This window comes from Spermophilus citellus (assembly GCF_964194105.1).
Source record: "Spermophilus citellus genome assembly, chromosome: 4".
Classification (NCBI taxonomy): Eukaryota; Metazoa; Chordata; class Mammalia; order Rodentia; family Sciuridae; genus Spermophilus; species Spermophilus citellus.
In genome coordinates, this window is record NC_138185.1 from 159,676,031 (window position 1) to 159,699,508 (window position 23,478).

At 36.9% G+C, this 23,478-nt stretch overlaps 1 protein-coding gene across 1 annotated transcript in view; it reads right to left on the reverse strand.

Moving 5' to 3' along the window:
- Positions 1-23,478, reverse strand: part of LOC308646705 (uncharacterized protein) — a 47,470-nt gene that overhangs the window by 20,917 nt on the left and 3,075 nt on the right. Inside the window, exons 2-7 of the mRNA XM_081290000.1 lie at positions 22,658-22,686; positions 21,125-21,317; positions 20,600-20,657; positions 17,776-18,086; positions 16,433-16,561; positions 1,095-1,351 (exon numbers count right to left, since the gene is read on the reverse strand). Coding sequence (XP_081146126.1) covers positions 1,095-1,351; positions 16,433-16,561; positions 17,776-17,892 — 503 coding nt within the window. The 5' untranslated portion in view covers positions 17,893-18,086; positions 20,600-20,657; positions 21,125-21,317; positions 22,658-22,686. The remainder of the gene's footprint in view (positions 1-1,094; positions 1,352-16,432; positions 16,562-17,775; positions 18,087-20,599; positions 20,658-21,124; positions 21,318-22,657; positions 22,687-23,478) is intronic.

Sequence of the window (23,478 nt, forward strand, 5' to 3'; positions counted from 1 at the left end):
GATTGATGTATAGACATAGGGAACAGAGTTGAGTATCCATAAATAAATCCATATGTTTATGGTCAATTGATTTTTGGCAAGAGAATTACCAAAATTCAAGATGCCAAGACAATTCAATGGAGGAAAAAATAATCTTTTCAACAAATGGTGCTGGGAACAACTGGATATCTATAGGGAAAAGAATGAATTTGGATGCCACCTCCCATACCAGTCAAAAACTTAGCCAAGCCAGGCAGGTTGGAACATGCCTGTAATTCAAGTGACTCAGGAAGTTGAGGCAGGAGGATCACAAGTTCAAAGCCAGCCTTAGCAATTTAGGGATGTCCAAAGCAACTGAGGGAGATCCTGTCTCAAAATTAGGGGAAAAAATGCCAGGGATGTTGCTTAGTGGTTAAGCATCACTGAGTTCAATCCCCAGTTCCAAAGGTGGGACGGTGGGGGGAAGATAGATGTAAATGTAACCCTGGATTAATCAATGATTTCTTACATATAACACCAAAGATATAAGTGACTAGAAAATTTTAAACTTCATTAAAAACTTTTTTGCTTCAAATGACCCCTACATAAATAAATAAACCAAATGAGGTATATACATATAATAGAATATTATTCAGCTATAAAAAGGAATGAAGAACTGATTAATGCTACCCTACACTGAACTATGAACCTTGAAACATTTTGGCACATGAAAGATGTCAGACACAGGCCTCATACATTATAATTGCATCATATGAAATATCCAGAAAAGGCAAATCCATAAGACAGAAAGATTAGTGGTGTTCAGGGCCTGGGGGAGAGTAGAATGGGGGGTAACTGGTAAGTGGCTGGTAATTTGAAGGTGATGAAAATATTTTGAAATTAGTGGTGATGATTGTGCAACTACTGCATTCTATATACTTTAAAGGCATGATTCTTATAGTATGTGACATATCAGCAAAAAGGTTTTTTTTTTAACTATTATAATGTTGATTCAAGTATTAGGTGAAATTCTACTAGATTTAAATTCTGTGACTAATCAGGAGTATAATGTTCACATACTATGTGCAAACATATGGCAAAAGACTTGTTTTAAAACAAACCAGAAAATTCCTTACTTTAGAAGATTTTCTAGTGCTGTAACTCGTTCAGTTAGTTCCCAGTTGCCTCTTTCAAGACTTTCAATGTTGGTGTTTTTCAAAGACTTAATTCTGGTTAGAGAAGCAATGAGTTCCTGTAGGTCCTGGATATCATCTCTCAGGGACATTATCTGGAATGACTGTTGGGTGTTATTTTCTTTATAACTTTCTAGCTCACTCTTCATTTCTTGCAACATACTTTCCTTTATGAGAAGTTTGCTTTGAAGATTTCTTAGCTAATGAGAAAGTAAATACTAATTAAAATCATTTATAATTTGGTTTTTAAACATTCATAATGTTAAGTAATTACAAGTATTTAAGTTACACATTATATTAAAAAATGAGGCTTTTTAAAATTTTTAAAATTTTATTATTTTTTTAGTGCTGGGAATCAAACTCAGGGCCTCACACATGCCAGTTACCCTACACTGAGCTATATCCCCAACTCTAAAAGGAAGCCTTTCAATCAACTCCTAACCATATATTCCAATGTTAAAAATGTATTTTCTTTCCTTTTTTTTTTCTTTTTTGCAGTACAGGAGATTAAACCCAGGGGCTCTCTCCCAATGAACTATACCCCAGTCCTTTTTACATTTTATTTTGATACAGGGTATCACTAAGTTGCTGAACTTGTGATCCTCCTGCCTCAGCCTCCTGAATCATTGGATTACAGATGCACACCACCACATCCAGCTAGATGTTTGTTTTGCTTTCCAATGAGTTGTTTGATTTTTTTTTTGTTATAATTGGGCACAATACCTTTATTTATTTTTATGTGGTGCTGAGGATACAACCCAGCACCTGGCACATGCTAGGCAAATACTCTACCGCTGAGAGCCACAACCCCAGGCCTCCAATGAGTTGTAAAGAGAAATGAGTTCACAAGTCTATCTTCAGGAGAGGTGCCTGTTTATAACATTTGGTTCCTGGTCTTATTTGTGCTCATTGGAGAAGCGGAGAGGAAGTCAGGAGGAAAAGCAAGGTATAAATAGGCTATATATACATAAGGCAGATAAAGGGAAGAAGAGATTATAAAGTTGTGGAAAGAAGCAAGAGTAATGGCTTGTTGGGGAGTGGGGAAGCCACACCCACCAATCAGGACAGGGGTGGGGGGGGGGTGGAATAGGAGGAGGAGCCCAGAAAGAACTGTAAGGAATGGGGGCCATCTCTTCTGATAAGTGGAGAATGTTCACCAGATGAAGGAAAAGTGAGGTACTGCTAATATTCAGGGATCTTTTAACTGTTAATGTTTTTATACCTTTATTTATTTATTTATTTATTTATTTATTTATTTATTTATTTATTTATATGTGGTGCTGAGGATGGAACCCAGAGCCTTGCACATGCTGGGCAAGGGCTCTACTGCTGAGCCACAACCTCAGCCCCAGATTTAGTCTTTTTTACATAGTGAAAGATCATTAGTTTCATAACCAGAAGTAGCTCAGGAATACTGTTATGAAAAAAAAATACTTAGAAATGCTATATTTTCACCAAGTATATCAGCACATGCCTATAATTCCAGCTGAGGCAGGAGGATCATAAGTTCAAGGCCAGCCTGGACAACTTAGTGAGATTCTGCCTAAAAAGTGCTGGAGATATAGCTCAGGGGTATCAGTACTTCTTCCCCCCGCCCCCAAACACACACACAAGCTATATTTTCTAATAGTGAAGTCTGTATGAGAACCAAGCATTTTAAACTAAGTTTTTCATCAGTATATGTATATAAGGTACTTGTCCTCTATGTCTAAAAAATCATGTGAAATGAAAACAAAATGAATAAAATGAATTGAATCTTCTATATTCTCACTAAAAACATACCTTCATGTATTTTTAAAACTTATATTAATATATCTTTCATAAAAACACATCTCAGTGAGTCCAGAGAATTTCTAGAGCAAGAACGGAAGGCATAGGGATAGACCTCAAACCTCAGAGCAGCAAGACAGACTGTGGCCACAGGCAATTCAGCTAAATTTTCCTACTCATCCTACAAGGTGGCTGTAAGGATTAAAGATGACATAGGGCCTAGTACAGTGTCATATTAGATCCTGAAAAAAGTTGTAGAAATGGAGCCGGGATGGTACAGGGCACAGACCTGGTCGTGGGGGAAGCAGAAGATTTGAACTCCAGCTGAAAACCCATGTCTTGTCTCTGTTGCACAGCCACCTCAAGTATAAGAGTTCTCTGTGTTCAGGCCTACTCCATCATAATTGGACTTAATGTCATTTCATCAGTTATCCTGCATGCCCCACCCCAAAACTCTTCAGTGATCTCCTAATTGAGAGATTCAACCATTTCTCTTCAGGTACCATTATATTCCATCTGTCATTGAGGCCTCTGACACACTGGCCATTCTCTTTTGCCAGATATGGTCACTGGTTTTGGGTACCAATTCCTACCCCCATGTCATCCTCTGGTACTGCAGAACTAAAAATAAAACTGTTATTTTCCAGACTCCCTTAAGTAGGCTGGGATTCTTTAGGATAATGGTTCTCAAATTTAGCATGTATTAGGATCACCTGGAGGGCTTGTTTAAAAAAAAAAATAGGTTACTAGGGTTGGGGATGTAGCTCACGGGTAGTGCTTGCCTAGCATGCGTGAAGCCCTGGGTTTATCCCCAACATATGCCCCTAAAGACAAACAAACAAATAACACAAAGAAGCAAAACAGATGGCTAGGCCTACCTCAAGAGTTTAAATTTTGATGTAGGAACAGAGAATTTGTTTTTCTTCTGAGTTCCCAGATTTTATTCATGTGGCTGGTCTGGGGAATTAGGCTGTATGCAAACTGGACTTTGTCTCTTTGGTACAAACAGAGTATAGGAAGAGGCTGTTTTTCCCATTATTATTTCTTTTGGTGAGCCAGATGAAGGATGGGGCCAAAATGAACATTCCGACCTTGCAGAGGTTGAGAGGCCACCGTGGCTGTGCCATAAAGACTCAACCACAGACATCATTATAATAAGTACATGTATGAAAACACGAATGATTTGTGTATAACCAGAGACATGAAAAATTATGCTCTATATGTGTACTATGAATTGAATTGTATTCTTCTGTCATGTATAATAAATAAATATATAAATAAATCTCAACAGCAGCAACTTCCTAACCACAGGATAGTGTCTACAGATGTCTTGAGCTCACTCATCCATTCAGTGCTGGCCCTGACTCCCACACACTGATCTTCCAATCATTTGCTATACACCTAATTCCCCGACTTAATAAATTATTTTCTGCTTGATTTAGAGTGGTTTGTTTTCTACAGTGAATCCAAGACTGATCTATCCCTCTTCACACGAAATTGGTTATCTCCTTTTTCTTTTCCTCTCTGAAGACTTCTTTTCAGTCTTCTACTATGTTTCTTTTTATCTTGCTTGGAGGCATTTCAACAGAAGATTGAGTCAATTGAACAATTTGTCTCCCTGGGTCAAATTGTTCAAATTCTTCCATTGATTGAATATCTACAATTCTATCTCCAAGTATACAAGCATTTCTTTTTTTTTTAAAGAGAGAGAGAGAGAGAGAGAGAGAGAGAGAGAGAGAGAGAATTTTTTAATATTTATTTTTTAGTTTTCGGCAGACACAACATCTTTGTTTGTATGTGGTGCTGAGGATTGAACCCGGGCCACACGCATGCCAGACGAGCACGCTACCGCTTGAGCTACATCCTCAGCCCCATACAAGCATTTCTGAAATAGGGTGGTGGTACAGCTCACTACTTGCAAATTGACGAGTCCTATTTTAGCCAAAAAATCAAGTATCATAGCAGCCATGCAGCAAATATGGGTTTGGGACACGAGAGATATTACCTGTCAATCAGCTATTGGTTATTCAGAAATTGCTGGTGACTATTCCACCCAAACTTTGCTGTCTGTTTTATAGTGTAGCTAACATTCACTCTGATTCATGGCCTGTGTATAATAATGTTCAGCCTCTCCTTCGTTTCCAACATACTCAGGTTAACCATAATGATTCCAACTTCTGTTTGGTGTCATCTCTTGATATGCATACCCAAAATATGGAATCCTATTGAAACAAATGTGCAGCAAAGGGTAAGACCATAAGAAGAGATTATGGTATATATCAGACTCATATTTGGCCATATTTATGTGGAGTGATTGATTTTGAAATGCTTTCAATTCCCTTTTATTGAACAGCTCTACCACTGAGCTACATCCCCAGCTCTAATAATAATTCTTATGTTCCTTACTTCAATAAGTAGTACGTGAATTGGGGGAAAATGGAAGGGGGATGGAAATAGGAAAGATAGTAAAATGAACTGGACATTATTTTCCTATATTCATATAGGAAATGTGTAACTCTACATCATGTACAACTACAAGAATGGGAAGTTATACTCCTTGTATGTATGTCAAATACATTCTACTGTCATATTTAACTAAAAAGAATAAAAAATAAATAGTACTGCCACCCTTTGAATAACTTTGAACATTTTTTATTATGAAAAGAAAAAGAGGCATCCAAGATTACCATAAACAACCAAGAACACTATTTCTTAAATTGTTTCATTGAGGCTGGATAGTAAACTGAAATAAGACAATATGAATATGATGACTTATTTTCAGTAGTTGATATTTATAGGGGTTATCCTTGAAAGAGCATTAAAACATAAGGAAGCTGGGCACGGTGGTGCATGCCTGTAATCCCAGTGTCAGGAGGTTGAGACAGGAGGATCGCAAGTAGAAAGCCAGCCTCAGCAAAAGCGAGGCACAAAGCAACTCAGTAAGACTCTAAGTCTCTAAATAAAATACAAAACAGGGCTGGGGATGTGGCTCAGTGGTTCAGTGCTCCTGAGTTCAATTCCTGCTACCCCCACCTCCCAAAAAAAGTTTAAGGAAAGTTAACTTGCACACACATCATACATGAAAGTAATATGTAAAACTTCCTAAATCTATATTTATAAAATCTAGGTAAGTGTTTCTAGAAAGTGCTTTGCTGCTGTTGAGCAGTGCTAAGCTGGATATGACACACCCTATATTGTGGGTGCAGGGTTCTTTTTTTTTTTCCTGTTTAAATAATCATAAAATATGTACAAATTTTTTTTAAATATATCTTTCTGTTTGAAAAGTAGATGAAGCTTCCCAGAAAAGAAGAGTCTCTGGAATTCAATAAACACTTTCTGGTCAGTCCAATTACCCCAAAGTCAGGCCTACACTGATTTCATCACTGAAAGAGCTTTCTTTCCTTTTCTTTTTTTTTTTTTTTTTTTTTTTTTTTTTTGAGACAGGGTCTCACTATGTGGCCCAGATTGGCTTCAAACATCTGAGCTCAAGCCCAGCCTCCTGTCCAGTCTCCCAAGCAGCTGGGTCTACAGGTACATGCCAACATGCCCAGCAAGAGTGCTTTTTAATTCCATTCCCAGCACATGACCAATCTTTTAAAAATACTGTTCCATTTCCTCTACCATATGCCTATTAAAACTCCCTACAAGCTGGGAATGGCTGTGGTGGCGCAGCTGCTCTGGAGGCTGAGGTGAAAGGATCACTTGGATCCAGGAGTGTGCCTGTCTAGATAACACAGCAAGACCCATCTCAAAAAAGAAAAAAAGAAAAGAAATTTTAAAGAGAGGATTTATAGTCTTTATCCCTAAGCAATTCTCCTAAGCTAAGTACAGCTTTCTTATCCTAGATAAAATGAAAATGGTAATTAACTTAGAGTATGAAATTGGTTTTTTTAGGCCCTTCTGGCAAAATCTTAACATAAATCAGTTTTTCAGTCTAAAGTCCTTTAAAAAATTATTTCATTAAAGTAAAACTATTTAGAAGGAATGAAAATGAAAAACAGCCTCTTTAAAATGAAAAGAAACTTCCTGATAAATGCTTTTCTGCATTCAGTTTCCTCATACTTAGAAGGGAAACTGAGAAACTTCTCCCAGCCTTGATGGGTGCCAAGAAAGGTAAGACTAACATTTTCTATAGCTTGTATAGCCTACCTAAGTCTGCTTATATATATCCCTTGGGTTTTGTTTCTACAAATTGTAACTGCTTCTGTAGAGCCACTGAAGAAACAATCTAGCTGTTTCTCCCCAGTTTCATCAAGCTGCATTAAATTAAGTTTTCCTTTTTATATCATTGCTTATTTCCCATGTGGGCAGGTGGCTGAATCCTGCCAACTGGGATCCAGGCAGTTTTCCTGGCTTGGCTGCCAGTACTAGCCCTGCCACTCTAACACTTCTCAGAATCATCCTTTCATTTAATTGTCAAATAAGCCCTTACTGCCTTCTGTTTTCCAGGCATGTGCCAGGTGCTGAGGATCCAAAGAAGATTAAGAATGCTCTCAAGATTTTTCCAGGTCGCCAGGTAAACCAATTTGAAGACAATAATTTTTTAGATAAAACTTTACCTTAATAAATACAGTAATAGTGGTATGAAAAAAATGGACAGAGAACACAAAGGATATCTAATTCTGCCCTCAGTTGTCACTTCAGATCTTCCTGAAAACCCTGTGATGATCCCCCTGCCCACTGAGGACAAACTCAAATGGCAAGTTATTTTGCCTACCCATTCTCTCCAATCACTTTTTATAGTCCCCTTCTTCAACCTCTGTGAAACATTCTGTGTTCTTCAAGTCCACCCTAACTGCTACTACCTTCAAGAAGCCTATATTCATGTAGTTTTCCTGGTACTTCTCATTGTTACTCCCATTTCCTAATTTTTTTACCTTTTCTTCACGACCATTGATTTGTAAACTCTAAGATTTTAAAACATTCATGCATTACTTTTTAGGTAAAAAGAAAATCCAAACTTGAAGAGTCAGATGTTGGATTCAGATATCATGAACCAGAAATATACTCAGGACTTAGCTAACTTTAGGCTACTGTGAAAACTGAGATATGACTTATTGATAAAAACTGTCAATGAAGGACTTGAATTCAGAATATATAAAGAATTCTCTGAACTCTCATAACAATCCAATTAGAAAATAGGCAAAATAACTAACTAGAACAAATTAAAAAGTTAAAATAAATTTAAAATTGATATAAAGAAAGTGAGAAATTATTAGCAAAGAAAGAAAGAAAGAAAGAAAATGGGCAAAATATTTGAACGGAAACTTTACCAGAAAGGATATACAGATAGCAAATGAGCACATAAAGATATGTTCAACATCATCATCCATTAGGATATGCAAATTAAAGCCACAATGAAATATTACAACACACACAGAATATCTAAAATACAAAGTAATTACAACACCACATGCTGGTAAGAATACAGGGAAACTGGACCACCCATACATTGCTAGTAGACATGTAAAATAGTACAGCCTCTCTGGAACATAGTATGACAACTTTCTTATAAAAGTAAAAATGCAGTTACCATATGACCCAGATACTGCACTATTGGGTATTTATCCTGGAGAAATGAAGTTATGTTCTTACAAGAATATGAACATTGATGTTCACAACAGCTTCATTTGTAATAGCCAAAAAAATTGGAAACAACCCAGATATCTATTATTAGGGTTTGGATCTACAATATTCCCCAAAGGTTCATGTGTTGAAAGCTTGTGCCCAATATAGGAATGTTCGGAATTGGGGCTTTTGGGAAATGGATGGATCATGAAGGCTCTAACTGCATCAATGGATTAACTGATGGAATAATAATTTGATGGCATCATTGGGAGGTGATGGAAACGGTAGGAAGTGGGGCCTCACTGGAGGAACTAGGTCACAGGGTGTTGAGAGCCACAGTTTAGTCGGAATGACGCCTGGCATTTTGCTAGAGGGAATGGTTGGAAGGTGACCCTGCTCCGGGAATAGGGCGTGGCTCAGGGATTAGGGCGGATCCTGCTGCCTCAGGTGCCCGCTAGTTAGGAGTTCCCGTTGAGTTCTTGCGGGTTCGGGAGAATTGTTGCACGGAGCCGAGGGAGGGACGTATTCCCGGGAAGTGTTTGGGAATAAAGAGTTGCTGTTTGAACCTACAATGCTTTGTGGCGGCTCGGTTATTTTGTGCCCAGACAGACTGCGACAACAGGGAGCATATCTTGTCCCCTGCACCTCTCCCTCTTGCTCTGCTTTCATAGCTGCCATGAGGTCAGCAACTTTCCTATGCCATCATGTCTCTACCTTGGAGCCAGCCCATCATGGACTGAAACCTCTGAAATTATAAGGCAAATTAAATCTTCCCTCCTGAGTTGTTTTTCTCAGATATTTTGTCTTAGTGTGGGAAAACTAAAACTTCTGTCAATGGGTGAATATTCAACAAACTATGGTACATACATACAATGGAATACTACTCAACAATGCAAAGAACCAAATCAGTGCTTCATGCAATGATTGGATAAATCTCTATGAAATTATCCTAAGTGAAAAAGCCAATCTTCAGATGTTACATATGTAACATTCTATTTATATAACATTTAAAGACAAATTTATTGAGATATAATTCATCACTTCTTTTTTTCGGGGGGGAGGAGTGTTTTTGAGGTGTGGTCTTGCTATGTTGTCCAGGCTTGCCTTGAACTTGAGATTGTCCTTTCTCGGTGTCCCAAGTAACTGGGTTTATAGGTATATGCCACCACACCCAGTTAATTCACCAATTTAAAGTTTATATAGTTGGGTGGTTTTTTGTATTCACAGAATTGTGCAATCATAGTAGATTCATTTTTTTCCCATTACAAACTAAGATGTAATTCACATAAAATTCACCTTTCAGAATTACAATTCATGGGAAAAGATGGGGGAAGTGCTTAGGAGTGATATTGGCCAAAGTAGATTGTTATATTGTGTATTGTGTACATGTATAAACATGTAAAAACAAATCCCATCAGTATGTACAATTATAATGCACCAATAAGAAATGTGGGACCGGGTGCAGTTGCACAAGTTTGTAATCCCAGCGGCTTGGGAGGCTAAGATAGGAGGATCGCAAGTTCAAAGCCAGTCTCAGTAAAGGTGAGGTACTAAGCAACCCTGTCTCTAAATAAAATACAAAAAACGGGCTTCGGATGTGACTCAGTGGTCAAGTGCTGAGGAGGAGGAAGAGGAGGAGGAAGAGGAGGAGGAGGAGGAGGAGGAGAGGAGAAAGAAATGTGGGGAAAAATACAATTCAGTATTTTTTCATATTTTCACAAGTTTTTGAAATCATTACTACCATCTAATTCCAGAACATTTTCATATCTCCCAAAGAAGCCCCATACTCACTATGGCAGTTACATACTCCCCTGGAAACCATAGATGTGTTTATTCTGTACATTTAATATGAATGGAATTGTATATGTTTTCTTCTTTCCCTTAGGTAATGTTCTCAAGATTCATCCACATTGTAGCATATATCACTACTTAATTCCTTTTTATGGCTGAACAATATTCTACTATGTGGATAAACCTTATTTTGATTATTCACTTATAAGTTGAGGGACATTTGAGTTTCCGTGTGTATATGAGAGAGAGAGAGAAAGACAGACAGACATACAGACAGACAGACAGATAGATATTAGGGATTGATTCCAAGGGCACTCTACCACTGAGCTACAGCTGCTGCCCTTTTTATTTTTTATTTTGAGACAGGGTCTCATTAAGTAGCCCAGGCTGGCCTTGAACTTGCAATCCTCCTGCCTCAGCCTCTATGTTGCTGGAATTTCAGGCATGTTCCAGGTTGAGTTTTCACTTTTATATGTGTGTGTGTGTGTGTGTGCGCACGCGCGTGTGTGTATGTGTGTTGCTGAGGCACTGGATTCGATCCTCAGCACCACATAAAAATAAATATATAAAATAAAGGTATTGAGTCCATCTACAATTAAAAAATGTTTTTAAAAAAGAGGGGCTGGGGATGTAGCTCAGTGGTAAAGTGCCCTGGTTTCAATCCCCTGTATCAAAAAATCCAGGTCCTTGTGCATGCAAGGCAAATACTCTACCAACTGAGCTCTCTCTCTCGAGCCCGAGTTTTCACTTTTTGACTTTACAAATAATGCTACTAGGAATATTTATGTACAAGTTTTTTTGTGAATGTTTCTCACCTCTCTTGAGAGTATACTTGGAAGAAGGATTACTAGGTCATATGATAACTCCATGTTTAGTGTTTTAATATTCAGTTCTATTATCCTCAGGTTCCACATGCATGAATTCAACCATGTATCAAAATGTTTGAAAAACTATTGTGTTTATATATTGAACATGTGTAAACTTTTTTTTATTTGTACAGGGGATTGAACCCAGGGGCACTTTACCACTGAGCTACATCCCCAGGCCTCCCCACCTATTTTTAGTTGTAGATGGACACAATACCTTTATTTATTTTTATGTGGTGCTGAGGATTGAACCCAGTGCCTCATATGTGCAAGACAAGTGCTCTGCCACTGAGCCACAATCTCAGCCCCAACCCCAGCCTTTTATTTATTTATTTTTTATTTTGAGACAAGATCTTGCTATGTTGCTGCACATTTGAGTCAGCTTTTTCATTGTGACCAAAAGACTGGACAAGAATAATTAGAGGAGGAAAAGTTTATTTGGGGGCTCATAGTTTCAGAGGTCTTAGTCCATAGATAGCCATCTCCATTCCTTAGGACCTGAGATGAGGCAGAACATCATGATGGAATAATGTGACTGAGGAAAGCAAGTCAGGACATGGCCATCAATAAGTAGAGAGAGATTCCACTTGCCAGAGACAAAATATATACTGCAAAGGCACACCCCCATGACCTACCCCCTCTAGTCATATCCTACCCTTCCTTCAATTACCACTAAGTTAATCCCTATCAGGGGATTAATTCGCTGATTGCTTTAAGGTTCTCATAACCTTAAAGCACCTCTAAACCTTTCATTTCTCACATATAAGCTTTTGGGGAACACCTCATAATTAAACCATAACACTGAAGTTCTCTCTAAATTTCTGTGACTGGCCTCAAACTTTTGATCCTTGTGCTCTGCCTCCCCAGTCACTGAGATTACAGGCATGTGCCAATGAGTCCAGCACTGAACATACACAAACTTTTTGGTCATTGTTCCAACAACATAGTATAACAACTATTTACATAGCACTTACAATTTGGAATTATATGTAATATAGAGGTGATTTAAAGTACAGTTGTCCTTAGCGTATATGTGGGTGATCAATTCCAGGATTCCCTACACATAACCAAAATCTGCAGATGCCCAAGTCCCTTATATAAAATCATCTCATATACTTTAAATTGAATAACATTTCATAAATAAAAGAGAAAGGGGCTGGGGTTGTGGCTCAGTGATGGAGTATTTTCCTAGCATGTGTAAGGCACTGGGTTTGATCCTCAGCATCACATATAAACAAACAAACAAATAAATGTATTGTGTCCATCTACAATTAATAAAATAAAAGAGAAATAAAGGAGAGATTGGTGGTTACCAAGGGTTGGGGGTGAGAAGAAGTGGGTGTAGACGTAAAATGGCAATGTGAAGGATTCTTGTGATGTTAGAACTATTCAGTATCTTGACTGACAGATAGCATTTAATATATAAACATACAAATGAGTACAAACAGAACTGGGGAAATCTGAATAAGATTGGTAGACTATATCAATGTTAATACTCAGGCAGTTACATTATACTATAGTTCTGTAATATTTTACCATTAAAAGAAATTAAACAAGCTGGGTGTATTGGTGCATACCTGTAATGCCAGTGGCTGGGGAGGCTGAGGCAGGAGGATCACAAGTTCAAAGCCAGCTTCAGCAATTTAGTGAGGCCCTAAGCAACTCATGAGACTCTGTCTCAAAATAAAACAAAAAATAGGGCTGGGGATGTGGCTCACTGGTTAAACACCCCTGGTTTCAATCCCTATACCAAAAAAAAAAAAAAAAAAAAAGGGAAATTGGACACAGTGTACAGAGATCTCAACGTAACTTTTCGTTTTTCTTTTGTGGTACACCTTGGCAATCAAATCCAAGACCTCACTGCTCCACAGTCTATCATTGAGCCACATCTCCCCGCCCCTGCCCCCTACTTTTTATTTAAATTTTTAGTCTTGCTAAGTTGCCCAGGCTGGCCTTGAACTTGTGATCCCACTTGAATTTGTGACTCTCAACTTCCCAAGTCACTGGGATTATAGGTATGTGCCACCATGACTGGCTTGCCATTTCTTTTAATAATTTCAAGTATATTTATGATTATCTCAGTAAAAAATTCAATTAGAAAGATTAATAATTTTCTTTACGTGAAAAAATTTTATGACTCTCATCTACCCTCTCCAGAGCTGGCTTAATCTACCAGGTCCTACTATTAGCCTTATTATTATTCTCTGGCAAGAAAAATATCTGCATAATATAGTCAATTCCCTTACAAATAAAAGTTTCCATGAGAATCAAACTAAAAAGTACTGGTAAGACACATTAAATTATCTTAAATTTAGAACACCATAATTCATTATACGTTTTCCTTTTTATTGGTGCATTATAATTATACATATTAGTGAGATTTGTTATTACATATTCATATGACTTTTTGTTCTGAACTCATATTTTTTAACATGGCAGCCCACCTAGAACTATGTAAGAGTTTTAGCTCAGTATCATACTGCTTTAACTAGACAACACAATAACCAACTGAATAGGTTAATATTTATTCCTTCTATATCCAGCTTTAGCCAAATATAGCTCTCTTGCACCTGTTTCTCCATTAAACGACAAAAACACAATTATTTTTGTATGTCCCACAAAGAGATAAAAATTTTTAAATGCATGCAGTGAGAAGAGAACTACCCTATCAAGACAGTTGTGTTCCTGTGGAATTAAATAATAGGTTATTGGAAAACGGAAAGATGACTCATGCTGATGCTCAGGTATTCTGTTGAAATCACTAAACTTTTCTTTTTTAAAATGACTTTAACACTAGGAAACCATGCAAAACTAGTCACTAATTTTGGGTGTGGGGGTGGGGATTGAACCTGAGAGTGCTTTACCGCTGAGTTACATTCCTAGCCCTTTTCTTTCTCTCTTTTCTTTTTTTCTTTATTTGCGACCTCCTGCCCCACTCTCCCAAATTGCTGCAATTAGAGACATGTGCTGCTGTACCTGGCTGACACTAATTTGTATTAAATTTAGACAATGCCAATGGGAGCTATCTAAAACCATGTCAAAATGAGATCTTATAGATAGAGCCTTTCAGATATTTACCTTGTTAAATAGGTGAAGACATATATGTAATTAGGAAATGATTTATGTGCACGTGACAAGTAGCTTTTTTTTTTTCCTAGTGCTGGGGATTGAACTTGAGTCTTGCATATGCTAGGCAAGTGCTGTATCACTGAGCTATATCCCCAAATCTGTTGATTTTATCTTGAGGCAGAGTCTCCCTAAGTTGCTGTGGCTAGCTTCAAACTTGTGGTCCTCCTGCCTCAGCTTCCTGAGTTGCTGGGATTATAGGTATTTGCCACTATACTTGATGGTTTAAAAGTTTTTAAATGAATTATGCATAGACATAAAACTTAATCTAATACAAATATGAATTATCAAAAATTCAAATTTCTGAGATTATTAATAATAAGTTACACTGTTATAATAAGATCTCTATAGTTTTAAGGGATTGGCATCATTTTTCCTGAAAGAAAAGAAAAATCTATGACTCTATCAAAGCTTTCATAAGATATACTATGTCTATATAAGCTCCATCTAAATCTAAGCTCTGTCTACCACTCTTATGTAGATAAAATGGAAAGAAATATATATATATATATATATATATATATATATATATATATATATATACATAAATATATTTACCTAGATATCTGTATCTATACTTGTATCTACTTAAATTAAATCTGGAATCAATTAGGCCATTGATAGAGGAAATAATAGAAAAGTACTTTTATATGGTTCTGGGCAGCAAAGAAGCCACTATATAGGACTATGTTGAGTCCCTGCCCCCATATTTGTATGTTGAAGTCCTAACTCCTAATATCTCAGCACGTGCCTGAATTTGAGTAATTATGTTAAGTAATTATGTTAAAATGATATCATTAAGGTAGGCCCTAATTCAATATGATGGGTATCCTTATAAGAGGAGGAAACTTGGACATAGGCTGATACATAGGAAAAACCACGTGAAGACAGGGAGAAGACCACCAGCTACAAGCCAACCAAAAAAACTACCCAACTGACATCTTGTTTCAGACTTTTTTGATGTGACGGGGGTGGGGTGCTGTTGTTCCACTCTGGGGAGTCAAACCCAGGTCTTCACATATACCAGGCGCTTCAAGCACTCTACCTCTAAGTCACATTTTTAGCCCTTTGTCTCAGATTTCTAGCCTTCACAACTGTGAAAAAATAAACTGTTGTTAAATCTACTCAGTCTATGACACTTTTTTATGACTGCCCTAGGAAATAGCCACCATAGATTGCTACTTATTCAAAGGGCTGGTCATTGCCCCTCAAATTTTGCCTAGAGGTAACCATAGAGGCAGCATAGACATAAATGGCTACATCATAGTACCTTAACAATGACCTTTGAGCTTCCAACCATGGCTACCTATGGAACTATTTCTTGTAACAAATCCTGAGAATAGTTAGGCTCAACTAAAGAATTTCTACAGGTGCTCTCTAGTCTTCATCAGAGGGAGTAAAAGTCAAGGGATTTCCTACAAATGTGTTTTCTGTTTTTGTTTTTATTTTTTAATCTATTGATGCCAATGAGATATATCAAGTATTAAATTAAACTAGTGAATATTTGCCATTTGGTGGTATGCTGAAAATAGGAGCTCATTTTTTTCATTAAAATATTTAGGAGCCAGGCATGGTGGTGCACACCTATAATTCCAGCTACTTGGGAAGCTGAGACAGGAAGATTGTGAGTTGAAGGCCAGCGTTGGCAACTTAGTTAGCCATTGTCTCAAAAATAAATAAATAAATAAAGAGAGCAGAGGGTATAGCTCAATAGTAGTACACCACTGTGTTCAATCACAGTACAAAAAAAAAAAAAAAAATTAAGGTAGGCAGTATAGCTCAGTGGTAGAGCACTTGCCTAGCTTGGTCAAGGTCCTGGGTTTAATCCCTAGCACTGGAAAACAAACAAACAACTTAGTACATATAATTGATTATTATTTTTACATAAATTTTAAGCATGGTAATCTGTAAGCTATGTTCTAATATCCCAAATTTGTCAGTCATCTCCAGTGGATATTCTCTGTCAAAAGACAGATTTGAGTCTAAATTAAAATTGCTCCTCAGGAATGAAAGAATTCAATATTGAGACACACACACACCAAAAAAAAGCAAAAGTGGGATAGATAATACCTTGAGCTCTTTATCAGAATGTTTACTCTCCCTACTTCTACAGAAGATATAATTTTTTAGTATTCTTTTTTGTTTATATAATCTCTATACCTCAGCTAAAAGATTCTTGTTTTTCACCAACAAACCAGCAAAGTCAGGATGGACTGGGTCAGCTGCCCTTTTGCTGCATGTAACTGGGTTCCTGGTAGAAATCACCTCAGGAGGTAGATCAAAACAAGCCTACAAAGAGAAATTGCCCATTAATTACTAAACATGTACCCTGTGAATAAAAACCCACAATATTCTGGCTTATATTAACTCAAGTAAGTAGTTTTAAATAGACTAAACTTTAAAATATTCATTTTGAGGTGCTACCCTAACAAACACATTAGGTCCCAAGAAAACAGCAAGCAACAACATGCTGACCCAAAAAGCTACTTCACATTTTCTAAAACAATTTGTAATGTGAGCCATGAGGAAATGCTGCACATCTATAAATTGTGCAGACACAATTTATGAAAACATAGGAATCAAGAAAATGGGGAAATTTTAATGTGCATCTAATAAAAAGTTTATAGAAACATGAACTACTAGGTAATTGATTCCAGGCCTGGTAGTGCTCATCTGTAATCACGGCTACTAGAGACAGAAGCAGAAGGATCTCAAATTGAGGCCAGTCTTAGTGAGACCCTATCTCAAAATAAAAAATAATCCCAGCAACTCAGGAGGCTGAGGCAGGAGGATGGCAAGTTCAAGCCTTGCCTAGATGACTTGGCAAGACCTTGTCTTAAAATAAAAAATAGAAGGGTTGGGGATATGGCTTGGTAGTAGAGCACCCTAAAGTTCAATCCCCAGTACTGCAAAAAACAAAGTAAATAAATAAATAAAAATTAAAAAGTCTGAGGATATAGTTCAATGCTTGCCTAGCATGGGTAAGGCCCTGGGTTCTATCCCTAGTACTACAAAAAGCAAATAAACAAACAAAAAAATGTGGTGCACTAAAAAGATAATGAGAGTCAGACTACTTAGTTCCGCCACTTAATCACTGTGGCCTTTCTCTGGGGTTCAGTATCCTAATCTGCAAAATAATTGAACTAGATCAAACTCAATTTATAGTCTATTTTTATATTATTTTGGGGATAATGGGCATTAGTGAAATACCAGAACTACAAAACCAGTCAAAACCAAAATCCGTTTGAGGTTTTATTAGATTCTAATATTTCCTTGCTCCTTGTTCTAGAATCAAGCCAGAAATCAAAAGAAGTGGGATACCTCATTTCTTGTATTCATTCTTATATTCATTCACTAGCAAAGAAAGGGTCAGGGCACTAGCATAGACAAATGGACAAACAGAATGGACTTTCCCTTTCTTCAGGCTCTCAGTTGTGTGAGAGAGATTGATTTCCTTCCTTATGAGAATGGGGGAAAAAAATAAACACCAGAGTACAACTCACCACTGGATGATTTTTCCAGGCTGATAGCTGCTTGACTTGTGGTGACTTAGCCTCATGGGGCCTAGTAGGAAGCCTTCCTGGATGTGAGTGGTTTAGAGATCGGAGAGGGCTTGACATGCTGGAGATATAAGCAGCATGAAACGGATCTACTAACAGTGACCCCAGATGCTTCCCAGAGAAGTTTCCATAGAGTACTCAAGAAGAGATGCTAAGGTCTGTTGGGCATCAAAAGCAATGTCTTCTAGAAGGTTCTACTTCAGATCCTCAGGGCTTAGTTCGACCTCAGAAGAAGCTGCCCAATGAACCTATTGCTTAGAGAAAAGGAAGAGCTGGTTTCTAGAGACAGGACCAAACTCTGTTTAGATTGTAACTGGTGAAAGTAGCACGTGAATGTAGGTATGTACACTCATAATATCATTCCCCTTTTTTTCCTTTAGTGATGGGGATTGAACCCAGAGCCTTGTGTATGCTAGGTAAGCACTTTAGAACTGAGTTATACCCACAATGTTGTTTGTTAATCATATTTTTAGTTATTTGACTTGTAAATTTTCCCTTATTTTTAATCTGTTAGAAATATTATGTCCCTCAAGATACCACTAAAATATAAAAGTCAAATATGAATTGATAACATAGAATATGATAGTTCATAGTGCTCTTTATACCCCAGAGGAAAATAAAATGTAACCTCATATTGTAATTTTTGTAAATTAAATTCTCTTAAGAGTTTCAGCTTTGCCTTAAATCTGTTTTCTCTACCCAGTTCAATTCCATACATTATTTTTCTTTTCTAAAGTAAAATCTTAAAGAATAGAGAAAGCTTTAAAAATTGACCTTCTAGATCAATGTCCATATGTTTTATCAAGCAACGGGATAGGGGATCCTTTTTCAAAACCAGGAAAATAGACAGGTGCAATGGTACATGCCAGCTACTTGGGGGGCTGAGGCAGAACAGAAAGTTTGAAGCTAGCCTCAACAACTTAGTGAGACCCTATCTCAAAATTTAAAAAATAAAAAGGGTTAGGGATGTAACTTAGTAGTAGAGCCACTCCTGGGATCAAAGTAGTAGAGCCACTCCCAGTACCAAAATAAATAAACAAATAAAACAAAACAAAATCAGGGAATGCATTCTGATGTTTAGGAACTGCCCTGAAGGGGCTTCATGTAAGTGTGGGGTATGTTTTTCCTTTGCTGAGTTTTGTCTCCCATAGAATTGGACAGTCTCAGAATGATAGGAATTTTCAAGGGAAGAGGAAAAATCAGGATCATGTGACTTGTGTGTGCATTTGCACGCAAGTGTGTACGTGTGTGTGTGTGTGTGTGTGTGTGTGTGTGTGTGTGTGGTGTGATACTGGGAATGGAAACCAGAAAAGCCTGGCAAGAGTTCTACCACTGAACCACACCCCTAGCCCCAAGGACCCTGTGACTTGAGGAGCATGGAACACAATGCAATAAGGGCCTCTGTTTTCTTTACTAACCCTGAAGTCTGTTTTAAAATCCATCTAATAGGGTTGGGGTTGTGGCTCAGCAGTAGAGCACTTGCCTAGCACATGCAAGGCCCTGGGTTCGATCCTCAGCACCACATAAAAGTAAATAAAATAAAGGTATTGTGTCCAACTACAATTAAAAAATAAATATTTAAAAAATCTATCTAATGATTTATTCTAAATTTAATATTATCAAAAGCAAATATTAAAGTATAAATAAGTCTAGTGAGACTTTAATCTCTCCCCTATTCTCATTATTTGATACCTAAGATAATTACTATATCAATTTCTTTTCTAAAAGCCAAAGAAGAGAATCAAAAGAACTAAAGTTTTCATGGAAGGAAAAATAAATTCCTCCTTAGTCCTGGAATAATCATGATACTGAAAATAAATTTCTTCTTAATATTCTCAGTTTTTACTTTCATTTTTATTTTCTTACCATCTTATGAATCTTGCCCTCTATTTTTTTTTCTTTTTGCAGTTCTGGGGACTGAACCCAGGACTTTGTACATGCTAGGCAAGCACTCAACCACTGAGCTATTCCCTAGCCCCTTGTGCTCTATTAAAAACAACTTTATTTATTGATTTTCACTCATATTCTCTAAAAAACAAGCTATTGTGCAGGCCATTCCCAGATGGTGAACTTTTATAAAAATTCTTCAGTGTCAGTTCAAATACCATCTCCTCTAAGGGGATTCCTTGATTTCTACAAAGCAAAGGTGATCTCTCTTTCCTCTTAATTTTGCTATGGTCTGAATGTATCCCTAAATTAATATGTTGAAACTTGGTTGTCAGTGTGATAGAATTAAGAGGTAGGACCTTTAGGAGGTGATAAGTTAAGAGGGCAAGTCCTCCCGGATGGCATCAGGACTCTTAATAAGTCTTGAGGTAGCTGGGTGCAGGTGGTGACTTGGGAGGCTGAGTCAGGAAGATTGCAAGTTACTTAGTAAGATCCTGTCTCAAAATTAGAAATAAAAAGAGCTGGGGATATGGCTCATTGGTAAAGTGCCCCTGGGTTGTTCAATTCCTGGTACAGGAAGAAAAAAAAAAAAGACTTGAGTGAGAGAGCTCACTCTCTTATCTTCTACTACTATGTGAGGATGAAATAAGAAGGCCTTCACCAAGCTGAGCGTGGTACCCCACACTTGTAATCCCAGCCATTCAGGAGGCCGAGGCAGAAGGATTACCAAGTTTGAGGCCAGCTGGAGCAATTTAGGGAAACCCCCTCTAAAAATGAAAAAAGAAAAAAGGGGCCCAGTAGTTAAATGCTCATGGGTTCAATCCCTGGTGCTGAGAAAAAAAAAAAAAAAAAAAAAGAAGAAGAAGAAGAAGGCTTTTACCACTTTACCAGATACTGAATGCCAGTGCTTTGATCTTGGAATTCCCAGCCTCCAGAATCTAGAATCATGAGAAATAAATTTCCAGTCTTTATAAATTACCCAGCCTGGGTATTCTGTTCTAGCCCCACAGACTATTCATTTCATTATTATCTCATTTGTTATTGTATTATGTCAAATTTTCATCTCTCCTGCTAAATAAAAGTTATTTAACAGTAGGATCTACTTCTGGTTTGTCCTTATCATCTCACAACAGCCACAGAAAATATAAACTGAACAACCAAAGAAAACAACAAGAGGAAAAAAATCCTTAATACAAAGTCAATTTAATAGATATTAGTACTGTTCCCTAAAATGAATTTCATGAAAATACAATAAAAATGTATGAGATATCTAAAGTAAAAATAAAATGTAACAATATGACATGTTTATTCTGGGATTTTTAGTTTTGTATATGACTATTCTATTTTACATACTCATAAGATAAAGTATGCTATGTAAAATTTAATAGAAAGCAAAAATTTTTACCCCATAAAGAACAAGAGAAAATTCCAAATCCAAGGTCAATCCCAGAAGGCACCTGAATTGTCCACTGTAAGCAGCAGTCCTGCCAGTAGAATGTTAGCACATCAAAGGAGCTGTTGCTGGGCAACCGCATCACAGAGGTTCAAGGAGGGAGAAGAAATCTCCCAAAGTGACAGTTAGACTTGTAGTTATTTCCCTAATTAATAAAATGAAAAAACAAAGTGATTTTCATCAAGCATTAGTAATCTTAGGAAATCTTAAGAAAGTGATCTGACCAAAAAGTGAACACTCCAGCAATCATGCAAATCATATTTCTGATCTTCCTTTTGTGAAATTCTTAGAATAGGTCAAACATTTGTACTCCAACATATATCTCATCAAAGGAGAACTATTTTGAGAGAATGGGAAATTATTCCATCTACTATTTCTTTTCTTTTCTTTCTTTCTTTTTTTTTAAGCTGTTGAAAGACCTTTATTTTATTTATTTAAATGTGATGCTAAGAATCGAACCCAGTGCCTCACACATGTTAGGCAAGTGCTCTACGATTTAGCCACAACCCCAGTCACCCATCTACTATTTCTAAAGCAAAAGATTCTTTGTCTGAAAAATCAGGATTCTAATTCTGGGAAAATATTTTCACAGCAGAGAAAGTAGGTCGCTATTACTATTACAATTATTATGTGTATGCAGACTGGAGATTGAATCCAGGGGCACTTAACTGCTGAGCCACATCCCCAGTTGCTTAGGGCCTAGCTAAGTTGCCCAGTCTGGCCTAGAACTTGCAATCCTCCTGCCTCAGTCTCCAGAGTTGCTGGAATTATAGAATGTGCCCCTATGCCTGGATATGTATTATTATTTTTTAGTTTTAGTTTTTTATTTTATTTTATTTCAGTACTAGGGATTGAACTCAGGACATTCTACGTCTGAGCTACATCCCTACCTCCCCAGCCCTTTTTAAAAAAAAGATTTTGAAACAGAGTTTTGCTAAGTTGCCCAGGTAAGCCTTGAACTTGTGATCCTCCTGCCTCAGTATCCTGAGAATATAGTTAGGCACAGCCATTGCTGGCTCTATAATGTATTCTTGATCTTGAAATAACCAGAAATATCTTTTAATATCAAATAAATCTTCAAAGAATACTGATACCTTGAACTTACCCCAATTTATGACTTTATTAGTCAAAGGTAGAACCTAAGCATAACTTCCTACTAAAAGCTATATAGGTCATTAAAATGTAAATTTAGGGGCTGGGGATATAGCCAGTTGGTAGAGTGCTTGCCTTACATGCACAATTCCCTGGGTTCAATCCCCAGTACAAAAAAAAAAAAAAAAAAAAAAAGTAAATTTAGGGCTGAGAATAACTACCCACTGTCTTCATCTATATATGATAAAAATGAGGCTGGAGAAATTAAGTTATAGAAATGAGAGTAATAGATAACTACTCCAGGATAACAGGAAGCATTTTTTCCCTCTACAAGATTTTTTAAAAATTATATTCACTGAGGATAGGAGTGTAACTTAGTGATATAGCACTTACCTATTGTATGCGAGGCCCTGGGTTCGATCCTCGACAATACAAAAAATAAAAATAAAATTAAAAATATCCATGGGCAGTAGGTAGGTAAGTATGAACAACAAAGGAAATCTTATAAAGCTTAGACTCTGGTGGAGAAAGCAGATAGTCCACAAATAACTTAAAAACAAATAATTTTTATGGTAATAAGTGCTATGAATAAAATAAGCTCATGTGAAAGTAAAGGAGAGGTAAATTAGAGGGCAACTTTTAATAGTATAACCAAAGAAGGCCTTTGGGGGATATAATAATAAATTAAATGCTAATATACATTTTACAGATAACCTGCCTTTACAGAGATTCATTATGATGAAGGCTATTGAGGTTTACTATTGAAGTTGATGTTGCAATTAACATTTTCCTATATATCTTTGTGTATCTGTGTGAATATTAATTAAGGATAAATTCCAAGAAGTAGAATTACAATAATATCAATATATTATTAAATCACTCCTCCAAAAGGCTGTAAAAATGAAGTTTGGGCAAAAAAGTGACACATATCTTCTAGCAACTGCCATTATATGTATTTAAATAAAATTTTGTCTTACTGTTCTCTCTGAGGTAGTCAATTCTTACTCCCTACTTTAACCAATGTGCAACATTTTCTTTTATTTTTTAGACAGAGTCTTGCTAAGTTGCCGAGGTTGGTTTTGAACTTGCAATCCTCCTTATCTTCAACATTTGACAGAATTAATTATCCCTTTTCCCATGAAATATACTTCTTTAAAAAATATTTTTTAGGGCTGGGGATGTGGCTCAAGCGGTAGCGCGCTGGCCTGGCATGC